Source organism: Phyllobates terribilis, unplaced genomic scaffold (genome assembly GCF_046119375.1).
Source record: "Phyllobates terribilis strain yellow unplaced genomic scaffold, ASM4611937v1 Scaffold_2__4_contigs__length_985480577, whole genome shotgun sequence".
NCBI classification, from domain to species: domain Eukaryota; kingdom Metazoa; phylum Chordata; class Amphibia; order Anura; family Dendrobatidae; genus Phyllobates; species Phyllobates terribilis.
In genome coordinates this window covers 979,893,289-979,905,578 of record NW_027362762.1, presented here as the reverse complement: position 1 = coordinate 979,905,578, position 12,290 = coordinate 979,893,289, and the positions used below count along the sequence as shown (strand labels likewise).

Here is a 12,290-nt window from a genome sequence, read left to right as displayed (position 1 = left end):
TGTACACTATATACCCCTCCTCCTCCTGTACACTATATATCCCTCCTCCTGTACACTATATACCCCTCCTCTCCTGTACACCATATACCTCTCCTCCTCCTGTACACCATATACCCCTCCTCTCCTGCACACTATATACCCCTCCTCCTGTACAGTATATACCCCTGCTCTCCTGTACACTATATACCCCTCCTGTACAGTATATACCTCTCCTCCTGTACAGTATATACCTCTCCTCCTGTACACTATATACCCCTCCTCCTCCTGTACACTATATACCCCTCCTCCTGTACAGTATATACGCCTCCTGTACACTATATACCTCGCTGTGATTCTACCTCACGCCGTCTATGTCGCTCTGTCACTTTCTCTCCTCAGTGTCGCGCACGCGCTGTGGGCGGGCAGAGTTCGCGCGCTCACTGTGGAGGTGGAGTCTGTCGCTGTGGAGACGGTGACGTGCTGGTGACGTCGCTGTGGCTCAGTGTATAAGTGTCCGGGCGCAGCGCAGTCCCCGTTAGTCAGGCGGCGGTAGAGCGTGGTCCCCGGAGAGGAGGAGAATCTGCTCACCGACAGCATGGGTTACGGGGTAAGAGCGGAGCGCGGCCGGGAGGTGCTCGGCCTGTAGTGCCGGGTTATGGGGAGGTGATGGCTGGAGTCTGTCATGTCAGGTTCCGCAGAAAGGGAAATAATGTGGTTGTGGGTCTGGGCAGGGTGATGGCGGCGGTGGCTGCGTGGGTCTGGGCAGGGTGATGGCGGCGGTGGCTGCGTGGGTCTGGGCAGGGTGATGGCGGCGGTGGCTGCGTGGGTCTGGGCAGGGTGATGGCGGCGGTGGCTGCGTGGGTCTGGGCAGGGTGATGGCGGCGGTGGCTGCGTGGGTCTGGGCAGGGTGATGGTGGCGGTGGCTGCGTGGGTCTGGGCAGGGTGATGGCTGCGTGGGTCTGGGCAGGGTGATGGCGGCGGTGGCTGCGTGGGTCTGGGCAGGGTGATGGCTGTGTGGGTCTGGGCAGGGTGATGGCTGCGTGGGTCTGGGCAGGGTGATGGCTGCGTGGGTCTGGGCAGGGTGATGGCGGCTGTGGGGTCTGGGCACGGTGATGGCGGCGGTCGGGGCTGCTGGGTCTGGGCACGGTGATGGCGGCGGTCGGGGCTGCTGGGTCTCTTGGCTCTGTAGTGATGGCGTCTTACTCTTGGGCGCCCCTCTGGGCTCTCTGTGTAGTGATGGCGTCTTACTCTTGGGCGCCCCTCTGGGCTCTCTGTGTAGTGATGGCGTCTTACTCTTGGGCGCCCCTCTGGGCTCTCTGTGTAGTGATGGCGTCTTACTCTTGGGCGCCCCTCTGGGCTCTGTGTAGTGATGGCGTCTTACTCTTGGGCGCCCCTCTGGGCTCTCTGTGTAGTGATGGCGTCTTACTCTTGGGCGCCCCTCTGGGCTCTCTGTGTAGTGATGGCGTCTTACTCTTGGGCGCCCCTCTGGGCTCTCTGTGTAGTGATGGCGTCTTACTCTTGGGCGCCCCTCTGGGCTCTCTGTGTAGTGATGGCGTCTTACTCTTGGGCGCCCCTCTGGGCTCTCTGTGTAGTGATGGCGTCTTACTCTTGGGCGCCCCTCTGGGCTCTCTGTGTAGTGATGGCGTCTTACTCTTGGGCGCCCCTCTGGGCTCTCTGTGTAGTGATGGCGTCTTACTCTTGGGCGCCCCTCTGGGCTCTCTGTGTAGTGATGGCGTCTTACTCTTGGGCGCCCCTCTGGGCTCTCTGTGTAGTGATGGCGTCTTACTCTTGGGCGCCCCTCTGGGCTCTCTGTGTAGTGATGGCGTCTTACTCTTGGGCGCCCCTCTGGGCTCTCTGTGTAGTGATGGCGTCTTACTCTTGGGCGCCCCTCTGGGCTCTCTGTGTAGTGATGGCGTCTTACTCTTGGGCGCCCCTCTGGGCTCTCTGTGTAGTGATGGCGTCTTACTCTTGGGCGCCCCTCTGGGCTCTCTGTGTAGTGATGGCGTCTTACTCTTGGGCGCCCCTCTGGGCTCTCTGTGTAGTGATGGCGTCTTACTCTTGGGCGCCCCTCTGGGCTCTCTGTGTAGTGATGGCGTCTTACTCTTGGGCGCCCCTCTGGGCTCTCTGTGTAGTGATGGCGTCTTACTCTTGGGCGCCCCTCTGGGCTCTCTGTGTAGTGATGGCGTCTTACTCTTGGGCGCCCCTCTGGGCTCTCTGTGTAGTGATGGCGTCTTACTCTTGGGCGCCCCTCTGGGCTCTCTGTGTAGTGATGGCGTCTTACTCTTGGGCGCCCCTCTGGGCTCTCTGTGTAGTGATGGCGTCTTACTCTTGGGCGCCCCTCTGGGCTCTCTGTGTAGTGATGGCGTCTTACTCTTGGGCGCCCCTCTGGGCTCTCTGTGTAGTGATGGCGTCTTACTCTTGGGCGCCCCTCTGGGCTCTCTGTGTAGTGATGGCGTCTTACTCTTGGGCGCCCCTCTGGGCTCTCTGTGTAGTGATGGCGTCTTACTCTTGGGCGCCCCTCTGGGCTCTCTGTGTAGTGATGGCGTCTTACTCTTGGGCGCCCCTCTGGGCTCTCTGTGTAGTGATGGCGTCTTACTCTTGGGCGCCCCTCTGGGCTCTCTGTGTAGTGATGGCGTCTTACTCTTGGGCGCCCCTCTGGGCTCTCTGTGTAGTGATGGCGTCTTATCCTTGGGCGCCCCTCTGGGCTCTCTCTGTAGTGGTGGTGTCTTACTCTTGGGCGCCCCTCTGGGCTCTCTGTAGTGGTGGTGTCTTACTCTTGGGTGCCCTGTAGTGGTTGGGCCCTCTGCTTGTCTGAGTCTTCCTGGCAGTGAGTTGTTGGCAGCGGTATGTCCAGCGGCAGCAGTGAGAGTCTGCATTGCAGAGGGGCGATGTGCTCTGGAGGCGGCGATGCTGCCAGGGATGGAGCGTGTGCCAGCTACTTCACTCCTTTCACTTGTAAATTAGTGTTGGCGCCTCGGCTGCCCCTTGACACTGGCAGCTGCTGGGGCTGCGTGTCCCTGTGGAGTGCGGCCTATTCCCTGCCTGCAGGACAGAGGGGGCACAGACTTCACTCTGTGGAATGGGGGGGGATCCTGTTCTGCACGGGTTAATGGCTTTACATCTGATTTACCTGCAGTCTATATATAGCCGGGGGATGGGATCAGCCGCTGGTGCGGTCTTTCCTTCTGGTGAATAGGTTCTTTTTCAGTGCCCCGTTAAAGCGCAGAGGTACACGGACCTTGTTGTCATTGTCAAGTTATATAGTGGAGGGCATCCCCCCATTACTATCACCAGGGGATGTCTGTGCCATGTAGTAGGGGCATAACATGGGTGACCTGTCGTGCCTCGTTATGGGGCGAGCAGTTGTTGGGGTGCTCCTATTATATTACCCCTGGCTGCCTCTTGACCTTCTAGCCATACTTCCAGGATTTGGTACCCTCTGCCGCCTGGCCCTCCTCTGTCCCCCGGGTACGCCATGGCTCCGGTGTTGTGGTCATGTACTGCACTGCTGGTGGCCTCATGTTTGGGATATTTGCAGCACTCATTAGTTTTTGGGTTTTGTCTCTACTGCTTCCCTCTGAAGTTGAATCTGCCCAGGGATGGTGCATGTGGCACCTGGTGTGATGCTGAAGTGGCATGCACTGTGTACAGGTGCTGGAGTAGGAGACTGTGAGGTTGTGAAATGTTCCTGCAGGTGTGTACTGTTCCCAGGGTGTGATCCTGTGTCCTGAGGCTGCTGGTATGCTCTGCCTCTGACCCCGGCCTCCTGGGCTAGGTTACCATTCTCCTGGGCAGGCCTTCCATTCCTGAACACTAACAGTGGATGCCTCTTGAGTAGATTGTCCCAGGGCCATCAGTCAGCCCCATTGACGGCCCCAGCTTTCCCAGCCTCTTGAGTGGCAGCGATGCCCGCTAATGCCTCCTGCTTGTGGGAGCTGTATTGGTAATCACCCAGCATTCCCAGAGACTGATGGATGTAAGGGTGCGTTTACACTACCCGATTATTGCTCCTGGGAGGATTGCACTGTGTAAACAGGCGCCAATGATCAAGAAAAATACTCGTGCTGCAGAGTTTAAATAAATAGTTTTCCTTGACAGTTCTGGTCCTGTGTAAGAAGCAAGTGCTGCCGAGCAGAGTGGTGATCGCTCGCTGATCGCAGGGTGTAGGTGAGCCTGAACACTGGCAGATGCACAGTAGATATTGGGGGCCACGAGGACTCACACCTGCGCTCCCTTGCTTGCCCAGAGCAGCCGCTGGCACATGCACCTGAGGCTTCTCTGGGCACAAGGCCTCGCTTTGTTTGGTGCCAGTGAACAGTTTGTTCTTGTGACGTTGGTGCAATGATCAGATTACAGATCGCCCAACGCGCTGGTAGGTAGTGCTGCCCCCGCCTCGCTTGGTGATGTGCAGGTACATGTCCTGGCTCTGATTACCCCGCTGGGAGGGTGCGGCCTGATGGGACTCGTCTGCCCCGAGGCTGGCACAGTCCTCACATCAGCCTCCTGGTGGCAGGTGAGGTGTGAGCCTGCCGGTGACCTTGGACAAGGTTATTGGTGGAGTCTGCCCCTCCAGCCATTCTTTGATAACTTATTACACAAAGTTTGAGAGGTGGCTGCACAGGGCTACCATGTGGTGTGTGTCTGGGGGGCAGCATTTATCAGGGTACTCTCCTCCCGGGGTGCAGGGTTAGAGGACACTCGCCCATCAGTCCCCCAACAACCGGCTCGTGTCCCGGTACTAGACCCTCTCCTCCACCCATCAGTCCTCCAACCCTACACCCCCAATAACAGGTCAGTGCCCTGGTGACAGTACACTCAGCAGTTAGACAGACTGGCACCAGGACACTTACCTGGTAATGGGGGTGCAGGGTTGGATGACGGGGGAATAGCACCAGGGCACACCTGTTATTAGGGTACAGGTGGATTCTTAAGTCTTTCTTCTCTGAACACTGTATACATCTCCAAACTGGTGATTTGGACGGGAACTGACCACCATTACCACTATCATTAGTCGTCCCCCCATCATCTGTTGTTGTGGGGGGGTACTTGGCAGGCTTGTAAGGGTTACTGCTCTCCCTGGGGATTGTAGGTTTCTGTGGAGTCTCCAGTGTCAGCAGCAGCGGAGCTCTGGTGGGAGCAGAGTCATGGAAACTGCTGCTGCAGATCACGGAAGTTTCCTCCCCATTGTCCTGTGACTGCAGGTTGGGGGGGGGGTGTTAACCCTGTCTGTGCCATGTGACTGTGGGGAGGGGGTGTTAACCCTGTCTGTGCCATGTGACTGCAGGTTGGGAGGGGGGGTGTTAACCCTGTCTGTGCCATGTGACTGCAGGAGGGGGGGGGGTGTTAACCCTTTAGTGTTGGCATGCCGTGTGACTCATGTCCTGGCTTTGGTTCCTCGGTGTATGGGTCTCTATGGCACATTGTTCTGCAGCACGTGATGGGGGAGGAGGTGCTGTGCGGCATTAACCCTGTGCTGGCTTGTTATAAGGTGGAAGTGCCGGAACATTCCACACATAGTGGAGGGTCCTGAGTTGCTATAGAAACTAGTGCCGTTGCTGGCAGCGGCTGTAATGCTGGATCGCGGCTCCTGGGTCTTGTCACCTTGTTGAGGTGACGCATAGCGGCATGGCAGAACTGCTGGTATCTGTGTCCGGTGGTCCCCGGCGGCGGTAATCGCAGACGACGCTGGCACCTTCCACTGGGTGATGTGGATCCAGCTCTTACAGGCAGAAGAGCGAGCTGCCAGCTTCTTACTCTGCTGTCTCCCCGCAGGCCGGACGTGATAAGTATGAGCCTGCTGCCACTTCTGAACATGGCGGCAAGAAGAAGGGCAAAGGAAAGGACCGGGATATGGATGAGCTCAAGAAGGAAGTCACTATGGTGAGTGAGAAGTCTCCTCCATCTGACTGACGTCTCCTTGCCTGGGGCTGCAGATCATGCCCCTCACCCTCTCTCTCCTCTATAACAGGAGGACCATAAGATGAGCTTGGATGAGCTTCACCGCAAGTATGGCACGGATCTGACCCGGGTAAGATGGTAACTGGCCAGGTGATGCCTAAAGTGTAGTCTCCCCTGTGTGTGGTTGTATCACGATGTTCTTCTGTTACAGGGGCTTACAACAGGCCGAGCAGCTGAAATCTTGGCACGTGATGGTCCAAATGCCTTGACGCCGCCCCCCACCACTCCAGAGTGGGTAAAGTTCTGCCGACAGCTGTTTGGAGGCTTCTCTATGCTGCTGTGGATTGGCGCCGTTCTCTGCTTCCTGGCATATGGTATTCAAGCCGCTACAGAGGAAGAACCACAGAATGATAACGTGAGCGGCGTCTCCTTCTTCTGAGTTATCTGGATTGACGTGTGATGCATGTGCATGCTGTGTATAACGTAGTCCTCTACCCCCCACAGCTCTACCTCGGTGTTGTCCTGTCCGCTGTCGTCATAATCACCGGCTGCTTTTCTTACTACCAAGAGGCTAAAAGCTCGAAGATCATGGAGTCCTTCAAGAACATGGTGCCTCAGGTTAGTCCTGTATACCATCGGCCGCCGAGCCGGTGTCTAGTAATGCGCTGGTATCCTGACTTGTCTTCTATCCCAGCAAGCCCTGGTCATCCGCAACGGGGAGAAGCTGAGCATTAACGCAGAAGACGTCGTCCAAGGAGACTTGGTAGAAGTGAAGGGTGGTGACAGGATCCCGGCCGATCTCCGTATCATATCTGCCCATGGTTGTAAGGTGAGCAAGAGCCGCTCCTCGCAAATCTTTTACCTCACTGTTGTCAGCTGCTTCACAATTTTTTTCCGATCCTGATAGGTGGATAATTCCTCCCTGACTGGAGAATCTGAGCCACAGACCAGATCTCCTGACTTCACGAACGAGAACCCCCTGGAGACCCGAAACATCGCCTTCTTCTCCACCAATTGTGTGGAGGGTGAGTGTCCGAGGGGAGTTTTCAGGTGCAGTTTGTGACTTGCCAGGTCTGATGTGACTGTTCCAATTCTCCCTACACAGGAACCGCTCGTGGTATCGTCATCAACACCGGTGACCGCACAGTCATGGGACGTATCGCCACCCTGGCGTCGGGTCTGGAGGGTGGTCGTACCCCCATCGCTATTGAGATTGAGCACTTCATCCACATCATCACCGGCGTGGCCGTCTTCCTGGGCGTCTCCTTCTTCATACTATCACTCATCTTGCAGTACACTTGGCTGGAGGCCGTTATCTTCCTCATTGGTATCATTGTCGCCAACGTGCCTGAAGGTCTCCTGGCTACAGTTACTGTGAGTAGGGACGGGGAGGGGGACGCTGGTAGGACTACTGGTCGGACCACTCAGCAGTTCCTCTAAACTCCTGCTTGTCTTCTATAGGTGTGCCTTACACTCACCGCTAAGAGAATGGCCCGGAAGAACTGCCTGGTAAAGAATCTGGAAGCCGTGGAAACCCTCGGATCTACCTCCACCATCTGTTCCGACAAGACTGGGACCCTCACACAGAATCGTATGACGGTGGCACACATGTGGTTTGATAACCAGATTCATGAAGCAGATACTACAGAGAATCAGAGCGGTACGATGTGTGTGTTCCAGGAGTGTTGAGGATGCTTTGTAAGATGGTGCTTGCTGGGGTGGGTCACAACTGTAACAGATAGTGGTGGCCTGGGGGACAATGTAATAAAAAGTTTAGTTGCCTCGGAGATCTGCCCTTCCTGGGGGCTCTATTTAAACGTGAGTATTTTGGGGGCCCAGTGTTGGTTGCTGTTCATTTTGGGGGATTTGAGGTGCGGTTCTTGGTTTCTCATCCCCCTCCACCTCTCCCCCCCCCCCCCCCCCCCCACTTGCAGGTGCCTCCTTTGATAAGAGCTCGCCCACATGGACCGCCCTGGCCCGTGTCGCTGGCCTGTGTAACCGCGCTGTGTTCCAGGCCGGGCAGGAGAACACTCCTATCCTGAAGGTGAGTCTGCATCCTGGTACGTTGTTCTTGGGGGGGGGTTCTCTGGATCTGCGTCCCCCTCACCTGCCTCCTCGCTGTCCTTCTCCTGTAGCGGGATGTGGCCGGAGATGCCTCCGAATCTGCTCTGCTGAAGTGTATAGAGCTCTGTTGTGGATCTGTGAGGGACATGCGGGAGAAGAACCAGAAAGTGGCTGAGATCCCCTTCAACTCCACCAACAAGTATCAGGTGAGATGCTCATCGCCCGTGTATACCGGGTCTGTCCTGTCATCCTTACAGGGTACAGGCTCCCTGCAGGCTTTAGCGATGGACTTGCTCTGCTGTAGGCCCGAGGCTCAGATTAGATGAATGCTGCTCTGCAGCCAGGTAGAGGGCAAGAGGCGGCTGACAAATCTTCTTAAAATAAACCGGTAATCTTAAGTGTGAGCCGATGTGCAACGTGCTGCAGGGCTGAGCTCCTCTGCAGCTATCCTGTGTCTGTGTGTGGTGATGGCCGTCCACCTGAACCTGTGACTTGGCAAAGTACAGGTTACTTCTGTATGCTACTAACGGCCACTTGTGGCCTGGACTCGTTCCATGGGATCTTGTATAGGGCTGCGCTCCTTACATGCCAAGAGTTTGGGGCCCTGTACAGGTTGGGCCGCAGTCATGTAGGACAAGGCCCCGGCCATGTGGTGCATTTTACACTTCTCGGCAGGGAGGCCTAATCTCATTAGCCCCTTTCTCCTGCTCTCCCAGTAAAAAGCCGCTTGCTGTGGATTTACTGCTCGGAGGTTGGACATTCCTCAAGGCTTATCCTCTTTGGTACAAGCCAGTGATTTGTGGACCCCCGAGGCTTGCGCCGCTTATCCTGCTCCCGTTCTCTCCACAGCTGTCCATACACAAGAATGCCAACCCCTCCGAGTCCCGTTTCCTGCTGGTCATGAAGGGTGCCCCCGAGAGGATCCTGGATCGCTGCTCCACCATCCTGCTGCAAGGCAAAGAGCAGCCGCTGGATGAGGAGCTGAAGGACGCCTTCCAGAATGCGTACCTGGAGCTAGGAGGCCTGGGAGAACGAGTCCTGGGTGAGGCCCGCTCCTCCGTAGCCTCATCTACCATGTTTTTTGCAAGTAGTGGTCTAATTTCTTGCCTTGTCTCCACAGGTTTCTGTCACTTGGCTCTCGATGATGACCAGTTTCCTGATGGCTTCAATTTTGATACGGAAGATGTGAATTTCCCCACAGAGGGTCTGTGCTTTGTCGGTCTCATCTCCATGATTGACCCTCCTCGTGCCGCTGTGCCTGATGCCGTCGGCAAGTGTAGAAGTGCCGGCATCAAGGTGGGCGACGACCCTTGTTCTGACGCGCTTGTACTCGAATGAAGCCTTTCTATGGATTTACCTTCATTTTTCTGTCAGGTTATCATGGTCACCGGTGACCACCCCATCACTGCCAAGGCCATCGCCAAGGGAGTGGGTATAATCTCTGAGGGTAACGAGACGGTGGAAGACATTGCAGCCAGACTGAACATCCCAGTGAACCAGGTGAACCCCAGGTACGTGTTGTGGGACACAAGTCCTCTTGTGTAACCACTCCATCTCACCGTCGCTCATCTTCTCCTTCCTCGCCCGCCTCTAGTCCTCTTCACCTGCCTCGCTCCTCTTCCTTCCTCGCCTGCCGCTCGTCTCCTCCTTCCTCTCCCGCTGGTCCTCTTCTACTCCTGCCTCATCCGCTGCTTGTTTTCTTTTCTTGCCCCGCCACCACTTGGTTCTTTTTCCTACGTCGCCCGCCACTTGTCCTCTTCTGCCTCGCCTGCCTTACTTCTCCCTCTTACTTAGGGGTAAAACAATGTCCTTATCCATTTCCACTAGGGATGCCAAGGCCTGTGTTATCCATGGTTCAGACCTGAAGGATATGTCACCGGAGCAGATTGATGACATCCTCCAACACCACACAGAAATCGTCTTTGCTAGAACCTCCCCTCAGCAGAAGCTGATCATTGTGGAGGGTTGTCAGCGGCAGGTACATGTCATCCTCCTTTTTCATACAGACGTGGAGTAAGATTGCGAGTGCAGGGCATGAATGATCGTCTGTCTTGCAGGGCGCCATTGTGGCTGTGACTGGTGATGGTGTGAACGACTCCCCAGCTCTGAAGAAGGCTGACATTGGTATCGCTATGGGCATCGCCGGCTCTGACGTCTCTAAGCAGGCGGCTGACATGATCCTGCTGGATGATAACTTTGCTTCCATTGTGACTGGTGTGGAGGAAGGTGAGTGCCAGCTCCTGGGAGGAAGCTTTACAGCATGTCGCCCTGCCACTTCAATGATCAACCTTTTCTTACAGGACGTCTTATCTTTGATAACCTGAAGAAATCAATCGCCTACACCCTGACCAGTAATATCCCTGAGATCACACCGTTCCTCATCTTCATCATCGCCAACATCCCTCTGCCTCTGGGCACTGTCACCATCCTCTGTATAGATCTGGGCACTGACATGGTAGGAGCTCTGTGTGGTAGTGGTGGTGGTGGTGGTGATGGCCACTGACTAAGGGTCACTAATTGTGTTCCTCTTCTCAGGTTCCTGCCATCTCTCTGGCTTATGAACAAGCAGAAAGCGACATCATGAAGCGTCAGCCTAGAAACCCCAAAACAGACAAGCTGGTGAATGAGCGCCTTATCAGCATGGCGTATGGTCAGATCGGTGAGTAACTGCTTGATGTGTGGACCGTCGCTGCTCCAGTGCAGCTGTTGCTCAGGCTCTCCCATGGTCACTCACTTCTCCTGTTCAGGTATGATCCAGGCCCTCGGAGGTTTCTTCACCTACTTTGTCATCCTGGCGGAGAACGGCTTCTTGCCGTCAACGCTGCTCGGCATCAGAGTGAACTGGGATGACCGCTGGATGAACGATGTGGAGGACAGCTATGGGCAGCAGTGGGTGAGTGCCCTCTATATATGGGGTCCATGTGGTGGTCTCCATGCTGCAGGATCTTCATCTTCCCTTCTCCCGACAGACGTACGAGCAGAGGAAGATCGTGGAGTTCACATGTCACACGTCGTTCTTCGTCAGTATCGTCATTGTGCAGTGGGCCGACTTAATCATCTGTAAGACCCGGAGGAACTCTGTGTTCCAGCAGGGCATGAAGTGAGTCAGGGTCTGGGGTGGTCAGTGGTGGAGGACCGCTGCCAGGCCACGGGCTGTAACACGACTTCTTCTCCATAGGAACAAGATCCTGATCTTTGGGCTGTTTGAGGAGACGGCTCTGGCTGCTTTCCTGTCCTACTGCCCGGGCATGGATGTGGCACTGCGCATGTACCCGCTGAAGTAAGTGATGGCCGGTGACTGGTGCCACCCTCATATCTTGTGTGCAGCTCCTAATTACCCCTCATCTTTCAGGCCGACATGGTGGTTCTGTGCCTTCCCGTACTCGCTGCTAATCTTCATCTACGATGAAATCCGCAAGCTGATAATCAGACGCAACCCTGGAGGTGAGAGCTGGCCTTTGATCGGCAGGAAACTGCTGGCACTGTGGTGTTGCCCTACTCTTTGGACCCTGTGGCGGGATGCATCGCCTCGCTCTTTAGTACTTATTCCTCGGTCACACAGTCACTGACCATTTTTTCTTTTTTTTTCAGGTTGGGTGGAGAAGGAAACTTACTATTAAGCTTTGGGTTTGTCCTGACATTTCACACATCGCCCTCCTCTCCTGCCCCCTCTGCCTGCCTGCACACCCTCGTTCCCTGCGTGCACCTGTCTGGCCTGTTTCCCGTGAGCGAAGATGCATTTTGGCGAGGGGCGCAGAGTCGCCTGTGTGCGTCCTGTTCGAAGTTCTCATTGTGCCTTCTATGGTTTAGTTTTTGTAAGGGAGCACGTCCACAGAGATGTTTTATATATATATATATATATATCTGCATTTTTACAAATAAAGGTGGGTTTCAAAGGTCTCTGCTGTGTCCTGTGGTTGTCCATGTGGCAGGCTCAAATGTCTCGGCCACATCCTCGTATAACTCCACAAATCCTAATCCTGTACGGCGCTTACCTCGTGTCTTACACCGATCTCCTCTGGAGCTTCCAGCTTGATGACCTGATGTAGACGATCACTTGGCCCGGTAGTTAGGAGCGTCACGTGGCGGGCAGAACGGCGAGTGCAGCGCTGGATGTGATGTGAAGTACAGGAATGATGTGCAGATTAAAAGTGACAGACCCCAGATGACCGGAGGCTTCTCCATATCATTACTGTGAATTGGGCTCCTGGTGGGCTGCAGACTGTAGCGTGGGCTCTTCTGGTGACTGACTGCAGCCGCATATTGGTCATCTGGGGAATGTGGACAACGAGCTTCTGTTCAGCGCCGGCATCTTGTGATTCCTGTGGGAGCCACACTGTGACTCTGTT

General features: G+C 55.6%; 1 protein-coding gene across 1 annotated transcript; it reads left to right on the top strand.

The window, feature by feature from the left end:
• The first annotated feature begins 428 nt into the window (after window positions 1-428).
• Window positions 429-11,841, top strand: LOC141241483 (sodium/potassium-transporting ATPase subunit alpha-1). Its single transcript, XM_073668771.1, has 23 exons — window positions 429-586; window positions 5,752-5,859; window positions 5,948-6,007; window positions 6,089-6,292; window positions 6,382-6,495; window positions 6,572-6,706; window positions 6,785-6,902; window positions 6,983-7,251; window positions 7,339-7,537; window positions 7,812-7,921; window positions 8,013-8,147; window positions 8,791-8,983; window positions 9,062-9,237; window positions 9,316-9,452; window positions 9,769-9,919; window positions 9,999-10,167; window positions 10,242-10,396; window positions 10,477-10,600; window positions 10,689-10,834; window positions 10,911-11,041; window positions 11,120-11,221; window positions 11,294-11,385; window positions 11,533-11,841. Exons 1-23 carry the CDS (start codon window positions 575-577, stop codon window positions 11,559-11,561), a joined length of 3,069 nt encoding a protein of 1,022 aa, XP_073524872.1. The 5' UTR covers window positions 429-574; the 3' UTR covers window positions 11,562-11,841.
• The last annotated feature ends 449 nt before the right edge of the window (window positions 11,842-12,290 follow it).

Bases quoted from the DNA above. Each gene is read 5' to 3' on its own strand.
- LOC141241483 (XM_073668771.1), top strand. The intron at 10,168-10,241 runs GTGAGTGCCAGC...CTTTTCTTACAG, and splicing joins TGTGACTGGTGTGGAGGAAG to GACGTCTTATCTTTGATAAC. The intron at 11,386-11,532 runs GTGAGAGCTGGC...TTTTTTTTTCAG, and splicing joins AATCAGACGCAACCCTGGAG to GTTGGGTGGAGAAGGAAACT.